The sequence below is a fragment of the Xenopus tropicalis genome, chromosome 2 (genome assembly GCF_000004195.4).
Source record: "Xenopus tropicalis strain Nigerian chromosome 2, UCB_Xtro_10.0, whole genome shotgun sequence".
NCBI classification, from domain to species: Eukaryota; Metazoa; Chordata; class Amphibia; order Anura; family Pipidae; genus Xenopus; species Xenopus tropicalis.
In genome coordinates, this window is record NC_030678.2 from 3,080,506 (window position 1) to 3,105,268 (window position 24,763).

At 52.3% G+C, this 24,763-nt stretch overlaps 1 protein-coding gene across 6 annotated transcripts; it reads right to left on the reverse strand.

Annotated features, from left to right (window-relative positions):
• Positions 1-328: 328 nt before the first annotated feature.
• On the reverse strand, positions 329-24,414 carry polq (polymerase (DNA directed), theta). Of its 6 annotated transcripts, XM_012957144.3 has the most exons (32): positions 24,209-24,407; positions 22,824-23,634; positions 22,122-22,304; positions 21,884-22,014; positions 21,544-21,700; positions 20,607-20,715; positions 20,249-20,468; positions 19,759-19,918; positions 18,820-18,966; positions 18,369-18,581; positions 18,011-18,153; positions 16,893-17,091; positions 16,645-16,787; positions 16,353-16,546; positions 15,230-15,354; positions 14,817-15,060; positions 13,802-14,099; positions 11,110-13,771; positions 10,843-10,986; positions 10,173-10,375; positions 8,287-8,527; positions 7,909-8,102; positions 7,676-7,813; positions 7,420-7,594; positions 7,113-7,242; positions 6,323-6,438; positions 4,456-4,640; positions 4,104-4,215; positions 3,789-3,913; positions 2,491-2,638; positions 1,421-1,530; positions 329-828 (listed from the first exon to the last, which is right to left on the reverse strand). In XM_012957144.3, the coding sequence occupies exons 2-32, from the start codon at positions 23,344-23,346 to the stop codon at positions 715-717; spliced, it is 7,986 nt and encodes a 2,661-aa protein (XP_012812598.1). In that variant the 5' UTR covers positions 23,347-23,634; positions 24,209-24,407; the 3' UTR covers positions 329-714. The 6 variants fall into 6 exon arrangements, 5 of the variants coding, with proteins under 5 accessions (XP_012812598.1, XP_012812597.1, NP_001184156.2 ...); XM_012957143.3 differs by having other exon boundaries at positions 11,110-14,099; positions 20,249-20,465; NM_001197227.2 differs by having other exon boundaries at positions 11,110-14,099; positions 24,209-24,231.
• Positions 24,415-24,763: the final 349 nt, after the last annotated feature.

The window sequence follows — 24,763 nt, forward strand, 5'->3', positions numbered from 1 at the left end:
CACTGCCCCCCCAATGTATTAACCGACTGAAGGGAAACCCCACTGCCCCCCAATGTATTAACCGACTGAAGGGAAACCCCACTGCCCCCCCAATGTATTAACCGACTGAAGGGAAACCCCACTGCCCCCCCAATGTATTAAGCTGTTTATATTGCGCACACAAGGGGTGGGGCCTAAATGTTGGTACTGCGCTTGTGTTCCTGGGGGGCCCATATAAATACCTAATGTTCTCCCCCAATAAATCATTGTGTCTGTAGGTTGAGGATACCGACCCACACAGCCCAAATCTGCGGCCCCCCAGCACCACACAGAGACCCTCACTACAAACTCATGTCAGTGTTTTATTTAATACAATATATTCTTATTTGTTTCACTATTTCATAAATTATTTATTCTATAAATAAAACCGCTTCGTCCCAGCCCGGCAGCCTGACCAGCAGCGCCCCCTTATGGTCCATCAGCAGTAGGCAGGGGGCTTACCCATCATGCATCTGTCTGTAGCAGCATCAACACTGTGGCCTATTCCATATCCCCACGGCTGCGGGGGGGGGGGACTCGTTTATACACACTAATATATATAAATACACAGACACACACGACAGACAATATATAAATAGAACAGAATAAAAGATGCGGCTTCCCACTGTAGCAGCACCAGAACCAAATGAGCCCAAATCTGTGAGTGCGCAGGATCCAGGGGGCCCAATAAAACTGCTACAAGTCAAAATCCTGCAGATCCCCCCAGCTGGGCCCCATCTTCACTTTCACTCTCAGCTTCACCGATAATTTCATTGCATTTTCCATCTCCTTCTTTATGATCTGCGCCACCTGCAGAGACAGAGAGTCACATCTGTGGGCAAATCCTGCAGATAGAGCAGCTGGGGGCCAAGCCTGGCTAACTGCCTACTGTATCAGTGCGACTGCCCCCTGCGCGCACACAATATCTGCCAGTCACAGCAGAGAGATAGAGATAGATAGATAGAAAAAAGAGAGAGAGAGAGAGAGATAATAGAGATGGATAGATAGATAGATAGAAAGATGTGAGAGAGAGATATAGATAGATAGAAAAATGATAGAGATAGAGGATAGAGATAAATAGATGATAGAGAGAGATGATAGAGAGAGATAGATAGATATATAGATAGAGAAATAGAAGATAGACAGACAGACAGATAGATAGATGGATATTATATTAGGCACAAGGTCCTGCTCATCTCAATCGGCCAATAACCAAACTGTAAGGGTGTGTCCTAAGGGTTAATTAACCTTTTATTAAGATTTTGTCCCTGTAATTTCCATGAGGGGGGTAGATATTTAGTCAGTGGGGCAGACCATGTGACTATGCTGGGGGGGGGGGGCAAAGCTACAATTGGAGCCTTTATTCTATTACCCATCAGCAGTTGGCTGTTCCCCCTCCTACCTGGATGGCATCTTCCTGGGCAGCCTCGTACAGGAGCTCATCGTGGAGCTGCAGGATAAAGAAGGCTCCTCGGGTGGGAGGGGGGCGATGGCGCAGTCTCTCTGCCCTCCCTGTGGGTACAGACAAGTGCCAGCTTCAGTCAGTAGTGCCCAGCCCCCCCCCCCCACTCATACTGTAGAACATGGGCACCACCCACTAAACTGTCAAGAGCACCCCCCCTCCCCCCACTCATACTGTAGTACTTGGGCACCACCCACTAACCTGTCAGAGCACCCCCCCCACTCATACTGTAGTACATGGGCACCGCCCACTAAGCTGCCAGAGCACCCCCCCCACTCATACTGTAGAACATGGGCACCGCCCACTAAGCTGCCAGAGCACCCCCCCCACTCATACTGTAGTACATGGGCACCGCCCACTAAGCTGCCAGAGCACCCCCCACTCATACTGTAGTACATGGGCACCCCCCTGCAGGAATAGCCACCACCCAAGCACCCAGTTTGGGTACCCAGAGGGTGAGGTACAGAGCTGCCCAGTCGGGGGTTATTAGGTGCCACCCTTGGACCTGGCACTGCCCACCTTGTGGCACTAACTAGCCAGCCATACTAGTCAGGTTTGGTGGCCGTTTGGGTAAGAACTCAGCAGACTGTTCCCATGTATCCAGGGGGGTCAGTCCGTTATCTCCCAGACTGGCCCCCAGCCTTCAGCCCTGAACCCAATCAGATCCTTCCATTTGGCCCAAAACCAACATGGCCGAACTGCACAAAGGTCTGGCAGGCTCGGTGCCTCATTCATTCCTGCATTTGGCTTCCACCGGCCTCTCGCTTTCTGACCGTTGTAAAATAGATTGCAAGCTTTGCAGCACCAGTTCTATTATTTTTAATCATATCATTATAATTTTACTATACGATTAATATTAATAACTATAATATTATTTCTAATAAAACCAGAAGCAGCTAGGAAGGGGTTAAATGTTCCCCTGTAATAATGAGGATAGTGGATCCCGTGCCGCTGCGGGTTCTTACTGTGCCCACTCCTTGCCCCCTGTGCCCTGTATGGCTCATACCAACCTGTGCCGCCGGCCTGGACTGGGTGCTCATGGGATTTTGGAACAGAAGGGAAAGTCTCCTCCAGGCGCTTCTGGATGTTCACGGTGGCAGTTTTCACTATATCGGCGGCCGATCCCTGTACCGTGGTGTTTACTGCCTGGCGCTCAGCCTGCGGGGGGAAAGCACCCGGGTATAAACTGCCTACGGGTTGGGGTCATTCTCTGGCTCAATTCAGCAGGAACAGCCCCCTAAGTTTGCCCATAGCCTGTACAGAGAGATACCATAAAACTATGGCACATAGGGATTCCCCTGTACTAAGCACAATTCAGCAGGAACAGCCCCCTAAGTTTGCTCATAGCCTGTACAGAGAGATACCATAAAACTATGGCACATAGGGATTCCCCTGTACTAAGCACAATTCAGCAGGAACAGCACCCTAAGTTTGCCCATAGCCTGTACAGAGAGATACCATAAAACTATGGCACATAGGGATTCCCCTGTACTAAGCATAATTCAGCAGGAACAGCCCCCTAAGTTTGCTCATAGTCTGTACAGAGAGATACCATAAAACTATGGCACATAGGGATTCCCCTGTACTAAGCACAATTCAGCAGGAACAGCCCCCTAAGTTTGCCCATAGCCTGTACAGAGAGATACCATAAAACTATGGCACATAGGGATTCCCCTGTACTAAGCACAATTCAGCAGGAACAGCCCCCTAAGTTTGCCCATAGCCTGTACAGAGAGATACCATAAAACTATGGCACATAGGGATTCCCCTGTACTAAGCACAATTCAGCAGGAACAGCCCCCTAAGTTTGCTCATAGCCTGTACAGAGAGATACCATAAAACTATGGCACATAGGGATTCCCCTGTACTAAGCACAATTCAGCAGGAACAGCCCCCTAAGTTTGCTCATAGCCTGTACAGAGAGATACCATAAAACTATGGCACATAGGGATTCCCCTGTACTAAGCACAATTCAGCAGGAACAGCCCCCTAAGTTTGCTCATAGCCTGTACAGAGAGATACCATAAAACTATGGCACATAGGGATTCCCCTGTACTAAGCACAATTCAGCAGGAACAGCCCCCTAAGTTTGCTCATAGCCTGTACAGAGAGATACCATAAAACTATGGCACATAGGGATTCCCCTGTACTAAGCACAATTCAGCAGGAACAGCCCCCTAAGTTTGCTCATAGCCTGTACAGAGAGATACCATAAAACTATGGCACATAGGGATTCCCCTGTACTAAGCACAATTCAGCAGGAACAGCCCCCTAAGTTTGCTCATAGCCTGTACAGAGAGATACTCACGTGTGATTTTGCGTATGGGTTGGAGTCCTTGATGGCAGGAAGGTACCGGCGTCGGCCCAGAATGGTCTGCACAAAGCCGTCCCGGGTGCAACTCCTCACAGTCTCCTTCAGGAACTTCTGGATGCCTGAGTGGGAGGCGACAGACAGAGGTAAGTGAAGGTGCGGCCTGTTATAGGTTGCTATAGTAACACACTATAGAGATGGGAAATGAGACAAATGACAGATTCTGTGAGCTCTAGAACTGCCCCGTACCCGTGTGTATCTGCCCCGTACCCGTGTGTAACTGCCCCGTACCCGTGTGTAACTGCCCCGTACCCGTGTATCTGGACTTGAACGTGTCGATATAACAGGCAGCGTCGCTCTCCTCGATGCCCATCTGTTCCCCCAGGGACTTGGCCCCCATCCCATAGATAATTCCGTAGCAGATCTGCCGGGAGAAACACGGATTGTTAGTGATGTCCTGTCGTCTCTACTGCCCGGCCCCCTAGCAACGGCGAGAGGCTGGAATAGCCAGTAATAACAGGTACAAGTCTGGAATTAACCCATTCCCTGTAGTTTATTAGTGTTGGTTTCATTGTTGGGCAATCACCAACTCTCCCCCCACAATGCACCGCTCTGAGCTGTATGTATTTATTGCCCCGGAGGCTGCTGGGAGGTGGGTTCTGACCTGCTTGGCTTGTTGTCGGACTGTGTCAGTAACGGCTTCTGGGTCGATCATTTTCCACTCGGCAGCGATGCTCTTAAACACGTCCGACCCGCTGTTCAGAACCTGGATCAGCCGCCGGTCCCGGGACAAGTGGGCCAGAATCCGCAGCTCCAACTGGGAGTAATCCGCTGCCAATATTAGCCCCCCTGTGGGGCAGAACCAACAGCAGCCAATCAGGGGGAGGGGTACAATTGTATTGGGATCTATTTACTGACTGATATGAGCGGCTCCTACATGAACTTTCCAGCAGGGGAATGACTGGTTATTATAGAGTCACATCAGCTGTTTGTATTGGGATCTATTTACTGACTGATATGAGCGGCTCCTACATGAACTTTCCAGCAGGGGAATGACTGGTTATTATAGAGTCACATCAGCTGTTTGTATTGGGATCTATTTACTGACTGATATGAGCGGCTCCTACATGAACTTTCCAGCAGGGGAATGACTGGTTATTATAGAGTCACATCAGCTGTTTGTATTGGGATCTATTTACTGAATGATATGAGCGGCTCCTACATGAACTTTCCAGCAGGGGAATGACTGGTTATTATAGAGTCACATCAGCTGTTTGTATTGGGATCTATTTACTGAATGATATGAGCGGCTCCTACATGAACTTTCCAGCAGGGGAATGACTGGATATTATAGAGTCACATCAGCTGTTTGTATTGGGATCTATTTACTGAATGATATGAGCGGCTCCTACATGAACTTTCCAGCAGGGGAATGACTGGTTATTATAGAGTCACATCGGCTGTTTGTATTGGGATCTATTTACTGACTGATATGAGCGGCTCCTACATGAACTTTCCAGCAGGGGAATGACTGGTTATTATAGAGTTACATCAGCTGTTTGTATTGGGATCTATTTACTGAATGATATGAGCGGCTCCTACATGAACTTTCCAGCAGGGGAATGACTGGTTATTATAGAGTCACAGCGGCTGTTTGTATTGGGATCTATTTACTGACTGATATGAGCGGCTCCTACATGAACTTTCCAGCAGGGGAATGACTGGTTATTATAGAGTCACATCAGCTGTTTGTATTGGGATCTATTTACTGAATGATATGAGCGGCTCCTACATGAACTTTCCAGCAGGGGTATGACTGGTTATTATAGAGTCACATCAGCTGTTTGTATTGGGATCTATTTACTGACTGATATGAGCGGCTCCTACATGAACTTTCCAGCAGGGGAATGACTGGTTATTATAGAGTCACAGCGGCTGTTTGTATTGGGATCTATTTACTGACTGATATGAGCGGCTCCTACATGAACTTTCCAGCAGGGGAATGACTGGTTATTATAGAGTCACAGCGGCTGTTTGTATTGGGATCTATTTACTGACTGATATGAGCGGCTCCTACATGAACTTTCCAGCAGGGGAATGACTGGTTATTATAGAGTCACATCAGCTGTTTGTATTGGGATCTATTTACTGAATGATATGAGCGGCTCCTACATGAACTTTCCAGCAGGGGAATGACTGGTTATTATAGAGTCACATCGGCTGTTTGTATTGGGATCTATTTACTGACTGATATGAGCGGCTCCTACATGAACTTTCCAGCAGGGGAATGACTGGTTATTATAGAGTCACATCAGCTGTTTGTATTGGGATCTATTTACTGACTGATATGAGCGGCTCCTACATGAACTTTCCAGCAGGGGAATGACTGGTTATTATAGAGTCACATTGGCTGTTTGTATTGGGATCTATTTACTGAATGATATGAGCGGCTCCTACATGAACTTTCCAGCAGGGGAATGACTGGTTATTATAGAGTCACCTCCCCCCCACCCCAGTTCCTCCATATTTACCTGGAAATGGCACAAACGCGTGCCTCATACTGACAAAGAAGGACACGCCCCTCTCTGCCGGGATTTGTTCCACCGGCACCTTGGGGCCCGGAGTGTTGACTTGAGGCTTCTTCCCCCTGCAACAGTCAGACAGAGAGACAGTCAGACAGGTCACTCGCCTATTTATATACCAGCCATTTAAACCACTCCCTGCTCGCTAAGGTAATGTGGATCCTAGCAACCAGATTGTTGCTGAACAAAAATTTTAAAAACTACAAATAAAAAAGACCAATTGCAAATTGTCTCTCTCTCACGACTGGCGCAGACCCCCCAGCCCCACGACTGGCGCAGACCCCCCAGCCCCACGACTGGCGCAGACCCCCCAGCCCCACGACTGGCGCAGACCCCCCAGCCCCACGACTGGCGCAGACCCCTCAGCCCCACGACTGGCGCAGACCCCTCAGCCCCACGACTGGCGCAGACCCCTCAGCCCCACGACTGGCGCAGACCCCTCAGCCCCACGACTGGCGCAGACCCCTCAGCCCCACGACTGGCGCAGACCCCTCAGCCCCACGACTGGCGCAGACCCCTCAGCCCCACGACTGGCGCAGACCCCTCAGCCCCATGACTGGCATTGCCCATGTGCCGTGTCCCCAGAAGCTCAGAAGGTAACGAGTCCAGAGCAGATACTTGTACAGCTGAGAACATCCCCTTCCTGCTCAATGGGAGGCAATTTACCCCCAAAAATGTTCCTGCAGGGGGCGGAAGAAACCCGGTGCTTGTACAGGGACCCACTGTCCCCCTCACTTACCTGTTCCTATAGGGATAAGCAGACGGACCCGGTGCCTGGGAGGGGGGGCTCTCGCCAACCAATCGGGGCATCTCTATCTCAAAATCTTTTGGTACGTTCTGAATATTGGGCTCCGTGAAGCTTACCCGGCCTGGGGGGGAAAGGGCGGCAGTGAGATTCAAGGTGTAAATGTCAGAAACCAATGGAACCCCCATAGATACAAAGAGGAGAGACTCCTGGCAGACAGAGAGAAAGATGGCCGCCTTAGACACACAGCCATCGATAGAGTTGGGGAACCCCGAGCAGCTAAGGAGGTCGGGGGGCTCACCTGTGGCTGTGTGAGTCTGAGATATGGGGTAGATTCGCTCCATCCCCAGATTGGGGTTCAGAAGCTTCTCCCTCTGCAGCGGAAACACCACTTTGGTCAGCGCGTTGGTGATTCGCTTCCACTCGAGGATGAGGCCGGGCAGCGGGTGCAGGGCCTTCAGTTTCTCCAAAACGTCCTGAGGAGACAGAGAACAGAGAACGTTCTAGATTTGCCAATGACAAACGTACCATAGTGACGCCACACACACGGGGGGTACCTTGGCGGTACTGAACTGCTTGCCCAGCCGGACCCTGGCGCCACTGGCCGCCGCTCTCCTGGTGTAACCCAACGTCTTCTTATTGCCTTGGGCCTTTGGGTCGCCGTTGGGTGGGAGTTTCAGTTCTAGGAACAGAACCTGCAAGAGAAAAAGCTTTCGTTGTATGTTTTATGGACGGAACCATCCATTGCCAGCACAACGGTGACCACAATGTCCTTGATGGGGCACAGTACCTGGGCAAGGTCATCGTGGCTGGTCAGAGAGAAGCTTCGCCCGGCCAGCTGATACGCCACAGCCTCGATCTCGTTCAGCTTGGCCTCCATGATGTGTTTCTGTGTCTCGCACTCTTCTGTGCTGAACCCCATGCCATTCAGCTCCAGCAGTGCCAGGCAGTACTGAGTGGGCATCTCCACCCTATGGAAGGCGTCTGCAAGGGACGGGGTGAGGGCACAAAGCAAATGGCACATCAGGAACCAAGAAGCACAGACACCATTTGGGACTGAATCCCAATTCCCGGCAATTGAGTCCAGCAGTCGCCCCTCCCCCATGCCTGAGCCCCTCCCCCACATCTGAGCCCCCAAGGCCTTGTGTCCCCCACCCAAGGAACTCACCTTGCAGCTTCTCCTTCTCCAGTAGGGCGCCCAGAGCATTCATGGTGCTGAAGACTACAACTGCTTCGATGGCAGCTCTGTAGCGCCCCGTCTGGTCACTGCTGGGACTGAGCCCCAAGCTCTGCACCCCTTGCCCCGGTCCCACACCGTCCAACAGGGGCAGCTCGTAGGGCAGGAAGTTCGTTACCATGTTATGGAGAGTTCGCTCCTTGGATCCCGGGTCCAACAACCAGCAGGCCACCTAGCGAGGGGCGACATTAGGGCTCATTGGTCGACATGGACTGGGGGCAAAACCCTACCCCCCGCATTTACTAAGGAAAGGTTTCAGGCTTTAGGCTTCACACAGAACAGGCTTTGTAGCCAGGGGCAAAGGGGCAAATACAAACTAACAGTACAATGTGGGATTCCATGGGATATAATGGGATATAATGGGGATATAACGGAATAAAATGGAATATAATGGAATATAACGGAATTTAATGGAATATAATGGGGATATAACAGAATATAATGGGATATAATGGAATATAACGGGATATAACGGAATTTAATGGGATATAATGGAATATAACAAAATAAAATGGGGATATAATGGGATGTAATGGAATAAAATGGAGATATAATGGAATAAAATGGGGATATAACAGAATATAATGGAATATAAAGGGATATAATAGAATATAATGGAATATAACGGAATTTAATGGGATATAATGGAATATAACGAAATAAAATGGGGATATAATGGGATGTAATGGAATAAAATGGGGATATAATGGGATGTAATGGAATATAATGGAGATATAATGGGATACATTGGGATATAATGGGATGTAATGGAATATAATGGGGATATAATGGGATACATTGGGATATAATGGGATGTAATGGAATATAATGGAGATATAATGGGATACATTGGGATATAATGGGATGTAATGGAATATAATGGAGATATAATGGGATACATTGGGATATAATGGGGATATAATGGGATACATTGGGATATAATGGAATATAATGGAGATATAATGGGATACATTGGGATATAATGGGATGTAATGGAATATAATGGAGATATAATGGGATACATTGGGATATAATGGGGATATAATGGGATACATTGGGATATAATGGGATGTAATGGAATATAATGGGGATATAATGGGATAGCATCTCAACTCACAGTGGGTAAGGAGACAGATACATATTGGGTGCAACAGGCTGCACTGTCAGTTCTCCCTTCAGTATAAACCTACCCCCGGGCCCCCACCCCACCCCACCCCAGAGGGATCCGGGGATTAAAGCTGAACACACTGCCCACATGTGAATCCTCTGTGATAATGTGAATATAAAAATAACCATTTCATTACAGGAGGTGCTACATTCCCCGCCAACGGCCATATATGTGTAAAAACAGCAATTATATTCCTGTCATAACCAAGCTGGGGGTCGGGGTATTCAGCGCTGTGAGTTACGATCATGGAGAGGAGGGGGATATTTAAAGGGAGCTCCTGCCCCCCCCCCCCCTTGGACACAAGTGAGGGATCTTTGGGCGCCCGAATCTCACTGAGCCTTGGGACAAAGTGACTGCTGCCCACTATGGGTTATTCCCCACGTGGGGCAAATACCTTCCCAACCTGGCCGGGGGTGTAACTGGACCAAGTCTGGGGCCCCCCCTGGTGTTTGCCCTGGACACTGTTACCCCTGTGTAAATAAATGCCCCCCGGCACTTTTCTGCTTTGCCATTGTTCCCATGGAAATAGGGCGCCACCACAAGGCGGGGGAATGTAATGCCGTTATGGGAGGGGCCACAGTTTGCCTTTTCCTACTCTGTTGTTTATACATCTGCCCCAAGTGATGGGATTTGAATGAAAGTGTGGAACCTTGGGATCCTGGAAGTGCCCGGCGAGGGAGACTCGGCACGCCAGGAGCAAGGCCTTGTACTGCTCGATACAGTCGTACATGATGATGGTGGGCTCGCTGCCCCCCGGGCGGATCTGCTGCAGGGCGGACTGGATGTGCCACAGTCGGTCCTTCACGGACAGGGTCTGGTCCAGAGGGGGTGGGGCCAGGCTGGGGCAAATATCTGCCAAAAAGGAGTGTTAACTCACAAATTCACACGTCCAGTGGCTGCATTCAAACAAATGCAGAGCCCCGCCCTCATACAAAGCTCCACCCTCACACAGAGCCCCGCCCTCATACAAAGCTCCACCCTCACACAGAGCCCCACTCTCATGCAAAGCTCCACCCTCATACAGAGCCCCGCCCTCATACAAAGCTCCACCCTCACACAGAGCCCCGCCCTCAGACAATCACACTGTATGGGGCTCTCAGAAGACCGTGAGTGACTGCTGGGATAAAGTGCTTACCCAGACTACATCCAATCACAGCATTAGAACATTTGCAAGACCAAACAGCAGCCAATGACAGCATTAATACCTTCCTAGGGACAAACCAGCCCCCAGACCCTAAGGAAGCCCCTCACAGCGTAACTGGTATAGATTCCTCCCCGTACATCTCTATTGGGCAAACAGATGCCAACGTGGCACTTACCCGCCTGGTCCTGTTCCTTCTGCAGGGAGATGTAATAGGCATCCTTCCCCCCCCAGCAAACTGCCAGCCCCACCAGCAATACATCATCCATTCCCTTAATGGGCAGCCCGTCCTCTAGAACCTTGGGGCGCTGGGGGCCTCTCACTACGGAAAAGAAGGGAGAGGTTACGGTACCAGTGCTACCCGCTCCCATGACTAAAGCCCAATATGTTAGTCACCAAGGTTCTCGGTACCAATCGGATGGAACATCTAGAGACAAGAAAGTACCTTGCTTAAAGCGCCCCCCGATACCCGCGTCAGACGATGGCGGCTGTTTCCTTCGCTCACAGGCGACGCACAGGGAAAACCGGCGCTGGCCGCTCCACTCCCTCAGGAAGGTCCGGAAGAGACTTTGGTCGCTGGCCACATCGATGATGGTGAAGCCCCCGGAGCTGCAGGGAAAGGCGGTGGCACCGTCCTGAGAGAGCTGCAGGGTGAAGCCTTCGTCTATAGCAGAGGTGTCCCTGGCGCATTCAGACCCGGGAAAGGCTCTTGGACCCAAGTCAGAACCTTCCGCTTGTGGGTCGGACCAGTCACCGTCCATTTCCAGCGCCAGCCACGTGGCACTTCCCACAGACTCTCCCCTTGGCCTCTTGGCAGCAGACAGTATAGAGGAGACCCCCACCAGTCTCCCTGGCTGACTCTCTGCAGGGGGCGTCGGAGGCACAAGGTCGGTTCTGCTGCCCGGCCTAGAACCCGAATCCCTCTTGTTCCCCGGCAGAGCAACAGGGGTGGAGTTCAGACAGCTGCCATCTAGAAACGACCGGTTGTTTTCCAGAAGTTCCAGATTACTTTCAGGGCCACGTTGAGAGGCAACTAGTTTTTCCTGGTGAGGCAGCGATTCCTTGCCGGCAGCTTTCATAGAGGAGGTTCTCCTGGTGACATTGCCCGATGGACTTGGCCACTGATCCAAAACGTCCTGCAGGCCCGGACTCAAGTTAAAGGACGTGTCAGACCATTCCAGCAGACTTATCCGCTCTTCTACCTTCTCCGGATCCCCCGACTGCTCCTCGTTCCCTCTGTCTGGTTGATTTGAGGGATTGACTTGGACAACGTTTCTGCAAGGCGAGGAAGGTTCTTCTGCATTATCTAGAACTTCCACGATCTGGAATGAATCAAGCTGTGAGAACGTTATGGACCTATTGCAGTTCAGGGCAAGATTCGGTTCCTGGCTCTCTATGGTATTTTTGTCACTGGGAGGTTCTGATAATGTCTCTGGGCCGGCAACTGGTTCAGCGCCCTCTGTAGGCCTCTTGGGTTCCTCTTCCTTAGGTTCCACCTCTGGATCATCAGTAAAACTATCGAATAGGAAACTGTCGCTCATGTTGAGACTCGTTTCAAACCTGTGATCCCTGACTGGCACTGGGCTTTGTGCCCGGGGCAGTGGGGTATGAAGAGATACCCCTGGTTGTTCTCTGGGTGCCTGTGTAGGAAAGGCTTGGAAGAAGCTCTGCAGCTGGGTATCAGTCAGAGAACTCTCTCTGTGTTCCGGAGCAACCACCACGGGCGGCACTTCTTGGCTCCCAAACAGCATACTTTCTTGGCTACAGAAGTTCTCGGTTGGGCTTTCATTTTTTACCTCACTTACGAGGTTTTTCCCAGTTGGGGCAATTGCAACATGTTCAGATATTTCCATCTTCAAGTCTCCATCCACTTTTGCTTCCTGTTCCACATTTCCGTGGGGCCCAATGGGCCGAGTCCCTGTGTTCTGCTGAATTAACTTCTCAGTCTGCGTGTCCAGCTGGAAACTGTCCTCGAAAGTCTTTGATGCCACGGACAAATCAGCAGAGCCCGTGCTTTGGGGAATGTGGGTTTTTGCGCTTGGTGCCCCTAAGGTTCTGGCAGGTACCGGGTCCCTCATAGGAGCCCCATTGGGTAACAGGAGGGAAATGGCGGATGCAGTTCCACCCCTTGCCCGGTGAGAACTCCCGGAGGAGACACTTTGGACTGTAACCGGGTCAGTTGGTATCTTATTTGGGGGCTGATTCTGCACAAGTCCAATCTCTGGGGAGGTGGAACCTCCAGGTTCTGTGCCACCTGTACGGAGCTCCGAGTTCACAGCGCCGCTTACTATTGGCTGCTCCCCAATGGCCATTATCATAGACGGGAACTCTTCAACTTCATCGCTGCTTTGGTTGTGGGAGTCGCATTTCTGCTCAGGGTCGGAGTCTGCCCTACGTGGGACCTCTGAGATCTGCCCCTCGTGGGGGTGCACCTTCCTGCCCGTTACACATGAGGAGGGCAAACAGTCGGAGATGTTACTCCCCCCAGGGGGAACTAGGGTGGGATTAGGGGCCCCAGTCTGTAGCTTTGGCACAGAATCTCCATGGGCCGCCATTGTTTTGTCTGGAGGTTCTTTTGGGGCAACAGTAGGTTGGGAAAGAAGTTCTGTAGCAAGTGTAGGTTCCGCCCCTGTAGGAGCCTCACTCTGAGGCCGAATGTGGCCCCTTCCTGCTACATGGGGAGGTCTCAGCTTGGGGTCTGCAGGCCCTTCTCTTCTATTGGAGTCAAATAAATGTGGCTCATTTGCCTGGTTCTGCTGCCCCTGTGACCCATTTGTCCGGTTCTGCTGCCCCTGTAACCCATTTTCTTGGTTCTGCTGCCCCCGTGACCCATTTGTCCGGTTCTGCTGCCCCTGTAACCCATTTGCCTGGTTCTGCTCCCCCCGTGACCCATTTTCCTGGTTCTGCTGCCCCTGGGGCCCATTTGCCTGGTTCTGCTCCCCCTGTGACCCATTTTCCTGGTTCTGCTGCCCCTGGGGCCCATTTGCCTGGTTCTGCTCCCCACGTGACCCATTTGCCTGGTTCTGCTCCCCACGTGACCCATTTGCCTGGTTCTGCTGCCCCTGTGGCCCATTTGCCTGGTTCTGCTGCCCCTGTGGCCCATTTGCCTGGTTCTGCTGGCCCTGTGGCCCATTTGCCTGGTCAGGGACCACCCTTGCACTCTCCCCCGATGAAATCAAAGCAAGTTGTGCCGGGCCATGGGCAGAACCATTAGCAGAACCTCTGCCAGAGTCCGAGGAAGATTCCAAACTTGACTCCGGGTTCCACTCAATCCCAATCAAGGCCAAGTCGTGTTTTAGGAGTCTCCTGGCCTCTCCCACAATCAGTTCCGCGGCTTCTCTCTCTGTCAGTCCCTTCCTGCCGGGGATCCAAATGCACCGGGCCGCCCTGCGCTCCTCAGCGGCCTCTTCCTCCTCATCCACCGCCTGGCGCCCACTGTAAGGCAAACACACCGAGTAATGAGAATTCTGCTGAACTAGAACCCACTCTTCCAAGATGCTCCAGTGGGGGGAACCCACTACTCAGAGATGCCCCAGAGGGGGGGAACCCGCTCCTCCGAGATGCCCCAGAGGGGGAGAACCCGCTCCTCCGAGATGCCCCAGAGGGGGGAACCCGCTCCTCCGAGATGCCCCAGAGGGGGGAACCCGCTCCTCCGAGATGCCCCAGAGGGGGGAACCCACTCCTCCGAGATGCCCCAGAGGGGGGAACCCACTCCTCCGAGATGCCCCAGAGGGGGGAACCCACTCCTCCGAGATGCCCCAGAGGGGGGAACCCACTCCTCCGAGATGCCCCAGAGGGGGGAACCCACTCCTCCGAGATGCCCCAGAGGGGGGAACCCACTCCTTTGATTTACCCCAGTGGGGGAACTTGCAGTTCAGTCGCCTCTGTTCTGTTTAGTGGCTATTGGTGCCAATCAGAAGCAAAGTGCCAAACGGTTGTGCCCCCCAGGCCGGCTACTGGCCCCCCAGGAGATGCACTAGGCACTGTATATCCTTCTCCCTTATACAAACTGCACGTTTAATCACAGCATGGAAGGGGTTAAACGGTTGCGCTGGTGGGCGGTGCCATTCTGAGCGGCACTTGTGGCACCAATCACGTTGCGGAAGAGGAACCGGTGACATTTCCCGGGAAGCTGCTGAGAAGGTCACTCACCTCTTAAAGGGCACGGCGTTCTTCAGGGCAGTCTCCACGTCGATGACATGTGCCCGTGCCAGCTCGGCGACGGTGACCAACCCCGCGTTGTACAGCGCCCGCGCCCTCTGGGCGTTCAGCAAATCCACGCGCACCAAGTCGCACAGCTCCCTCTGAACCCCGAAGGTGAGGCGGCTCTGGAACTGGGACAGCAGCAGCTCCATGTTGTGCCAGCCCAGGCGGTTGCTAAACACCGTCACCATACCTGGAAGTCATGTGATCCGGTTAGGGACAGGCAGAATCCCTGGCAGCCCCCCCCATCTCTCTCCTATTGGCTGCTCATTCCCAGCGTTCCCCCCACAACACACAGGGACTTATAATAACCTAACAATAGGCTTTTCCTGGCCCAAGAGCTTACAGTCATCCTTACTTACCTGCATACGTGGCTGCCGACTGCTGGAGGGACTGGAGCTGCCCGCGGCTGCAGCCATATTTCTTTGTCAGCTCCTTTAATGAAACCTCACTGATTAAATCCAGAAGCACCAGGCTGGTGAAAAACCTGCGGGGGGGGGGGGGGGGGGAAGAGAATATTTAGTTCCTGCCAATAGGAACAGGGAAGCCCCAGGATTGGAGAGAATGTGCATTTACTTCTCACAGAAGCCTCGAGTTTAAAAGGGAAGGAAAGGTACAAACTCAGTAGGTTTATCAGAAAGGTCTGTGTAAATACAGCCATAAGCACTCACAGAAACACTTCACTGAGTCCTCTATCAAAAGAAACAGGATTTCTTGTCTCCTTTTGTCTCACCTGTTCTTCTGTGTCAGACTTCCTCTCTCAGAAATATCCTTCAGTCTGTTCAGTTTGCTCCTCTCTTCCCCTCCCTACTCCTTCTCTCCCCCCCATCCCTTCTCATCCTCCTCTCCCTCCCATATCTCTCCCCTCTCCCTACTCCTTCTCTCCCCTCTCCCTACTCCTTCTCTCCCCCCTTCTTGTCCTCCTCTCCCTCCCATATCTCTCCCCCTCCCTTTTCCTCCATCCCATCAGAATTCACTACCAGCAGCCAGAGCTGCAGCAGGAAGCTACTGAGACCAATCTAAAATGGCAGCTGCTATCAAACAGAGGGAGCTTCTAGGGCTGTTACTCAGGTATGGTAAAGCTTTCTGCAGAATTAATATATGCCTTTCCTTCTCCTTTAAATCTACAGCCGAGAGCAGGCTGAATAAAGCCAGGCTCTGATTGGCTGCAGAGAGGATATCAGTTCATCTTCAGATCCAGAAAGGTTTATGTAAAACAGGGATTCTGCCACAACATTGTTATATAATGGGTAGAGCTATGGGTGCTGGCACAGCCTGGCACTTGGGTGCTAATAAGGAGTCAGTTTCCAGCACCCCCCCACACTGGGTTAGGGGTAGGGCACTGGGGGACAGTCGGTGAGTTCAGTGATTGCTGAACTGCTACTCCCACCCTGGGTGCCAGCACGTGGGTATTGGCAGTTGCAGTGGAACCAGCTATGGGGGGGCTGCACGTTACCCCCACCCCTAATGCCCCAATAACATTACCTCCTGTGTATGGCAATCTGGCGGTGCTGCCGGTCATTCTTGGCGACTATTTTGCCGTTGACAGATCGCGCCAGGAAGCCTTCCTCTATGCCCACCAGTTCTGCCACTCGCTTCATGGAGGTGGGCAGCTTCTCCCAGAGGCAGAAGAACTGGTACCAGTCTATTGTGGTCCATTCCTCATACACAGGGGTGACCTAGACACGAGCACAGCCAATCAGAATGCAGTGGGAGAGGCGGCACAGCATGAACATACCGGGGGGCAGAGGGGCATTAAGGGGCATTACTACCCTACCAGATAAAGGATGTGCAGGTCATTTTCCAGAACGAAGCCCTTCATCGCCCTCTGCAGGTCGGCGAATATCCCCAGCGCCTCCGACGGGGAAAGAGAGGAGGAGAGAGTCGCGGCGCCAAGTTTGGTTGGACGATAAACCTCCGCTGGAACAGAATGGGTATAATGGAGCTGCCAAACAGCTTAACCCTCTCTTGCCCAAACCCAGAGAGGAGCATACCATGTTCATGTTGTACCCCTTGTAGCTTTACCTTTTGTCCCTCCCCGATCTTCCTCCAAGATCTGTATGAATTCATTCCTCAGCAGCCAATCAACGCAGGCCTCAATAGCGCCTCCTCCATGCTCCTCCTCCTGGTCCCCTCCCCCTTGCTTCATGCTGGCTGCCAGGAGGGTGCAAGAGGCGTAGATCCGAACATCCTCTGGGGTGTCCGCCACTCCGCCCACTATGATCTGTTGGGATATTGGCCAATGGGTACCGAGCTGTCCCACTTCATTACAGCCCCTGTACCTTTAAATCCCTGGAATCTCATTGGACAGACAGACACATACAAGTATATTCCTATTATATTAGCCCCAGTTCTGCAAACCAATATCAGCCAACCAGCAGTGAGCTCTGGGTACGTTGGCCAGTAAGTGATGCAGTTATACTGGGGATGAGCTGCACGGAGGCGGAAATGAAGACCATCTGCAAGTTTTTGTACATCAGCAATCCTTCTCTATAGATACATATAGATACATAGAGATAGATAGATAGATAGACACATAGATAGATGATAGATAGATAGATAGATAGACACATAGATAGATGATAGATAGATGCATAGATAGATAGATAGATAGACACAGATAGATAGACACATAGATAGATGATAGATAGATGCATAGATAGATAGATAGACACAGATAGATAGACACATAGATAGATGATAGATAGATGCATAGATAGATAGATAGACACAGATAGATAGACACATAGATAGATGATAGATAGATGCATAGATAGATAGATAGACACAGATAGATAGACACATAGATAGATGATAGATAGATGCATAGATAGATAGATAGATAGATAGATAGATAGACACAGATAGATAGACACATAGATAGATGATAGATAGATGCATAGATAGATAGATAGACACAGATAGACACATAGACACAGATAGATAGACACATAGATAGATGATAGATAGATAAATACATACATAGATAGATAGATAGATAGATAGATATAGATATGGGTCATTGCATGTAAAGGTCAGCTTCCCCTTTAGCTCAGGTACAAATCCCCCCCCCCCCGGGGGCCCCCTGATGGGCCGAGTGTATAGATAGTAAGATGTGGATTCTATATAACAATATGGCCGACCTCCAGTATGGCGCGGATCATGCTGCCAGTCACGCCGGCCCCCTCCTTCCTCAGCAGGCAGCTCTGGACGGGTTTCAGCGACCCCTGCAGCAGGGAGATGCCCTTTGCCCTCTCTGGGTTTTTGCACACGAGGATACTTTCCCCTGGGAACAACAGAAAATCCTATAATATAAATACCCATAGGGTGGGGGCCGCGGCGGGCAGGTAACCAATATAGGTCACTTGCCCCTAACTGCCCCCCACCGGCTGCCACACTCGTGAATTCAGAATTCTGATTGGTGGCTACGAGCTACCCAGCAGACAATTCAGCAGGAACAGCCCAATTACAAGAGTCACATGACCCACTGGACACACCCACCTTCTGTGTCGACGCCCTTCCTTCCCGCTCTGCCAGCCATCTGCTTGTAGGTCAGAATGTCCAGAAGTCTCCCGTTGAAAAGTGGGGACCTGATGATGACCCTCCGCGCGGGAAGGTTGACGCCGGACGAGAGGGTGGAGGTGGCGGCCAAGACGCGGACGAATCCCTGGCGGAAAGCGCCTTCGACGATATCCCGCTCATCGAAGGTCAGCCCTGGGGAGAGACTGGAATGATTGCTATTCGCTGTGCCCAAAGCATGTGACTCCAAACGTGAGCCAATCAGATCTGGCTTTGGGCGGAATGGTACCAGAAATGGGTCCCACCCTCCCCATCCGAGCCTGTGGCCCCCGACAGTAACGGTGAGCCCCGTTTAGCAATATGGCAGCTCCCCCCCGGGAGGGGACGGTTACTTTTCCTTGAAATAAAGAGTAAAAGACAAACAATTCAGTACCAGCGTGATGAAAAGCCACGCCCCACGGTACCGTGCGGCCCAGAACCGCGTCCAGCCCGGCCGGGGAGCGTTTCAGCTGGTCCATCACATCCCGAATCCCATCTCTGTCCAGCGCCACCGGCGGTACAAACGAGTCGCTCCCACCGGCTGCGGGGAAAATGGGCAGGGATTAAAGGGGAAGTTTACCTTAAAATAAACATTTAACTCATCTATTTTAGTCCCATCCAAAACCTATAAACTTTAATCACCCCCCTCTTTCCAACATTACAGCGGGCAGCATGGCGGCACAGAGGCTGGCACTAACGCTCTGCAGCTTTGGGGTCCTAGGTTTGATTCCATCCAGGGCATTCAGGAATTAGATTGTAAGCTCACTGGGGCAGGGACTAATGGGAATGTGATAGGGTCCTTAGATTGTGAGCTCACTGGGGCAGGGGCTGATGGGAATGGGATAGGGACCTTAGATTGTAAGCTCACTGGGGCAGGGACTAATGGGAATGGGATAGGGACCTTAGATTGTAAGCTCACTGGGGCAGGGACTAATGGGAATGGGATAGGGACCTAAGACTGTAAGCTCACTGGGGCAGGGACTGATGGGAATGGGATAGGGACCTTAGATTGTAAGCTCACTGGGGCAGGGGCTGATGGGAATGGGATAGGGACCTTAGATTGTAAGCTCACTGGGGCAGGGACTGATGGGAATGGGATAGGGACCTTAGATTGTAAGCTCACTGGGGCAGGGACTGATGGGAATGGGATAGGGACCTTAGATTGTAAGCTCACTGGGGCAGGGGCTGATGGGAATGTGATAGGGACCTTAGATTGTAAGCTCACTGGGGCAGGGACAATCAGTGCACAGATTCCTGGTACTGCCCCCCCCACACCAGTTAAGCAGTGCCATTCCCGCCCATCTATCCCACCCCCGCCCCCCCCAGCTCTCACCGTCCCCCCGTTGCTGAGCTCTGTGGAACAAGTTGTAGAACTCCCGGGCGATGGTGTCGGCCAGCTTCTCGCACCAGTTTTTGGACGGACAGAAGATCAGGATGGAGTGGCCCCCCCGCACGGTCTCGTAACTCAGACTGACAATGTGATCGTCGTCTCCCTGGGGGGAGAGAAACCCCAGCCCCTCGGTAACTCTCTCTCCACTGAATGAAACACAATGGCAAACTATATGGCAGCACCACACCCAGGCGCCATTTTGTATCCTTGTACCTCCACACGGTGATTAAAGGGCAAGTACTAACTTAGGGTCTTATTTTGATCTTACAGAGGTTCCCCTGTGAGTTATAGGGGCAGCAGGCAATTTAACCATTTAACTGCCAGAATAGTTACCCCTCACGTTGGCCAAATGGGTTAATCCTAGTTTGGGGGGGGGGGAGATATAGATTGGGCGCAATGAGGCACAGACAGACCCGGGTTAGTAAATCCTTACCTTCACCGGTAACAATGGCTCAAACTCTCGCACAGCGACCATGTTGGAGTCGTATACGGTTCTGCCAATCTTCACCCTCTCCAGGAGGGGCACGGGCCGGAAGTCCGTATGGTAGAGCTCGGCATCAAGCCAGGCGGCCAGGAGACCAAGGTTGGGCAGGGTGGCACTCATGCCCACAATCTGCACGTCATTCGCTGGCCCCGCCCCCTCTGCCTTCCTACTGGCGGGAAATACGTGTTTATTAAGGAGGCGCCCAGAATCAGTCCGGTGGCTACTACAGACTGAACGCTAGCCACACCGGCCAAACGCAGAGAGAATCACTCTAATCTCAACCAATGAGCCAATTAAAGGCACTTACCCCACGGCGCCCTTCTGGGTCACATATCGGACCTTAGTGAGTAGCAGTTCCAGCAGGTACCCGCGATGGGAATCCCCCAACATGTGCAGCTCGTCCACTACCATCATCCCTGCAAGCACAGGGGTATCACTAGCCACAGCCATACAACTGCCCCCGGCTGGGGTACGTGGGTATTGGTGCACTTCAGGGTAGGGACACTACTGCACTCGGACTGGGAATCTGTAGGTTCTGGCAAATGCTAAAGGGGCTGCTAGTTACTATTTATTGGGCCTGTGAGGGGGGCTATTAAATGAGCACTTACTGCATAGTATCCTGTATTTTGCCCCCAACCTACCTGCGTTATATTCTCTATATAAACTAGCCAATCAGGACCCTAGAGGCCAGCAGGGAGGGACCCCAGAGACTGGCTGAATAGGAGCCTAGAGGCCGGCAGGGAGGGAGGGAGGGACCCCAGAGACTGGCTGAATAGGAGCCTAGAGGCCGGCAGGGAGGGAGGGACCCCAGAGACTGGCTGAATAGGAGCCTAGAGGCCGGCAGGGAGGGAGGGACCCCAGAGACTGGCTGAATAGGAGCCTAGAGGCCGGCAGGGAGGGAGGGACCCCAGAGACTGGCTGAATAGGAGCCTAGAGGCCGGCAGGGAGGGGGGGACCCCAGAGACTGGCTGAATAGGAGCCTAGAGGCCGGCAGGGAGGGAGGGACCCCAGAGACTGGCTGAATATGGAGCCTAGAGGCCGGCAGGGAGGGACCCCAGAGACTGGCTGAATAGGAGCCTAGAGGCCGGCAGGGAGGGGGGGACCCCAGAGACTGGCTAAGTTACGATGGCCCCACATTACCACTCTCCCTGCCGCCATATAACTATCCGTATTAATGATTACCATTGGTCTAATGGGCCGGGCAGAACTGGGCAGAACTGGGCAGAACTGGGGAGCACAAGTACCTAATAAATCGATCTTATTTTCCTCAATCAGCCGGTTGACCAGGCCATTGGCTTTCTCTATGGTACAAACGGCCACATCCAGAGAGCAGAAGCCCCCGGCGGGGGAGGAGCTTCCCATGTACCCGTCCACTTTCACTCCCACCTCCTGGAAAAGGTTCTGGAAGGAAGAACACATTGGGCCGCAGGAGTCAGAACCGAGAAACGGCGCCAAATCACAAACAAACAAACAACAAAATGTCAATAAATGAATGAAAAGTGAGTTCCACGGAGTTTGGGGTAAGTGGGCAAATTGGGGCTCATTCCCTGGGCTTGTGGGGAGGGCGGAGCTCGGCCCAAATACCTGTAAATAAAAGGTCTTTTCTTTGGCCACCGACACAAACGGAAGGATGAACAGAGCTTTCCTCCGAGTCTCCAACACTCGCTTCAGTATCAGCAGCTCGGCCACCAGGGTCTTCCCTGCGCTCGTGGGGGCTGCAACGGACAGGTAAGGGTTAACCGACCAGAGATCTTGCTGAACTACAAACTCCCCCCCCCCCCAGAGAGACAAATGAGACAGACACAGAGAGACAGACACTGACCAGAATACACCAGGTTCTTGCCCTCCAGCACTTGCCCCAACATGAGACACTCCGCCTGCCACTCGAACATCTGCGAGACCCCCAGGCTGCCATATTTCTCCAGGACAGTTTTGGGGAGCCCCCAGCTGGCCAGCATCAGTTTGTCTGCAAGGGCATCGGGGACAGCCATGTGGGGGCCCTGGCCTGTGGGGGGGAAGGAAAAAACAGTTTTGGGGTGTAAGTGGCACAGTATCCGCCTCCCAGCGAGCGAAGGCAGACGGGGTGATTCGTTTGGAATTTCAGCTGCTCTGGTTGCTTGGGTCTTGTTTACCTTAGCAACCAGGCAGTGGGTTATATAAGAGACTAGAATATGAATAGGAGTGAGAGACTAAATAGAAAAATAAGTAAGAAAAAGTAACAATAATAAAATTGTAGGATAACGGAGCAATAGGGTTTGGCTGCCGGGGTCAGTGACCCCCATTTGAAAGCTGCAAAGAGGCAGAAGAAGAAGGCAAATAATTCAAAAATTAAATAAATAATAATGAAGACCAATTGCAAGTTGCTAGGAATAGGACGTTCTATAGCATACTAACAGTTAATGTAATGTTAATAAAGTGCTGGTGGGTTTTATCTGGGAAGTCCAATCGGGGCAGCTGCCCTGTGATGGGGCAGTTGCCCTTTGATGGGGCAGTTGCTGTATGACCAGGCTTAGGGCTCACTTACCGCTGCCACAGACGCTCTCATTGAGACGGCTGCTGTCTATCAGAGAGCGCTCCAGCCCAGCAGGAGGGGTGAGCACCGATACAGAGAGATTGGCTCGTGACCTCTGGGGCTCTTGGCCCTTCTGTTTCCCCAAGATGGATGCCTGATGGGTGGGGCTAAACAGGATGAAGTCTCGGTGGGCACTGGGGGCCACACTGCCATTCTGTAGGGTGTCACTGCCCGACTCCGAGCGCCGGCGTCTCTGTGAGGCCCTAGAGGTGTGGGGTCGGGGCCGGTTCTGCCTTCCCACAGTCGCCCGTTTGGGAGAAGATGGACTTGTAGAGCTTTCGCTGCCCGGACTGGAAGACGTTGGCCGGTTGCGTTTGCGGCTGTTGTGGGGCCCCAAAACACCTCTGACTGTAGGGGTCCCTTTACGGTTACCGGCATTTTCTTTATTCGTCAAACCCCCAAACAGAATTTTTGACAGACTGGAGCCTGAAGCTGGTAACCCCCCCAAAGGGGGCTGCTTCTTAGCCTGCTGCATTGTGTCACGGGGGGGGCACGTGGGCACCGGGGCTCATTGGAACCCAATAACTACCCCTAGGGATCCTTACTGGCCCGGGGCATCTACCGGCCGGCTCCGTATCAGTACCATGGTGCACTACAGAGCCGCTCCCTCGTGTCCTGGCTCCGCTTGGGACTGGGGGTACAATAGGGGCAGATTAGGCACATGGCCCCCTTATTGCACCAGTTTGTGGGACTGTAGAATGGGGAGAAGCCGGGAACGTTCCCTGTGGATCAGATCAGTCCCATCCCTGGGAAATGCGCCATTCTGTAACGGAAACACAGGGAATCAGATCATGTGATAGAAATATTGCGCAGATAATTATTGCCCCATTACTGGGGGGGGGGGGGGGTATAACTTCCTGCTCCTTCCCTACCCCCCGAGCCCCCATGTCCCGCCGGCACTAACGCCTCCCATTTCCCCGACCCCCATGGGCACCAGAAGGCACAGAATGGGGCAAATATCAACATTTGCCTCTTAAAGTGACATCTCCCCCTCATATTAACTGCCCTAATATTTATAGAATATGGGGGGGGGGGGCTGAACCCTGTCAGGGACAAACCAACCCCCAGTGCCAAAGGGGCAACAGCACCCAGTGAGGGGCAAATACCCTGTTACAGGGGCAATACCCTGGGGCAAATACCCTGTTACAGGGGCAATACCCTGGGGCAAATACCCTGTTACAGGGGCAATACCCTGGGGCAAATACCCTGTTACAGGGGCAATACCCTGGGGCAAATACCCTGTTACAGGGGCAATGATCGTTACCCAAAGAAGCTCCCACTGGCGCCTCAGGGAGCAGCAATAACCCCCCCGGTACCAACTAATCCAATTCACTCACCGAACTGCCCCTCTAGGGCAACAGGAAGGGCCGGGGGTATCTGGCTCGGCTCCAGCCCCTTCCGCAGGTTTAAACTTCCCGCATCCTCCGCTGACGTCAGACGCAACCCCCGGCCGCCATGTTTGCTGCGGGAATGTGGGATCTCGGCTGCCAGCACATTGCGTCACCTTCCTACGGCCGCTCGGCTGATCCCGCCGCCATGTTTGGTTTGGGCAGATCCCGAGTATAACTAAGGGCAAAATTAGCTACGGCTTGTAAGGTCGAGTTTGGATTGGTCCATATAGTGTTCGGTATCGAGGTGGGGGCTCCACAGAGCGTTTCTAGAGTCTTTGGGCCCAATTATGATCAGATTCTGTCGAAAGCAAATATGTCGGTCTCAGCCTATGCAGTTCCCACCTTCCCTCACTAGGCGGCAGTGTTCGTTAGAATTTCCCTTCCAGACCTATAAATTACCCCAATGTGGCAATTAGATATACCCCCCCCCACCCCCAGTCCGACTCCCAGCCCCGTTAGCTCTGTGTTATTCCTTGTGCCGGGGCTGTCAGGGTTAATTGC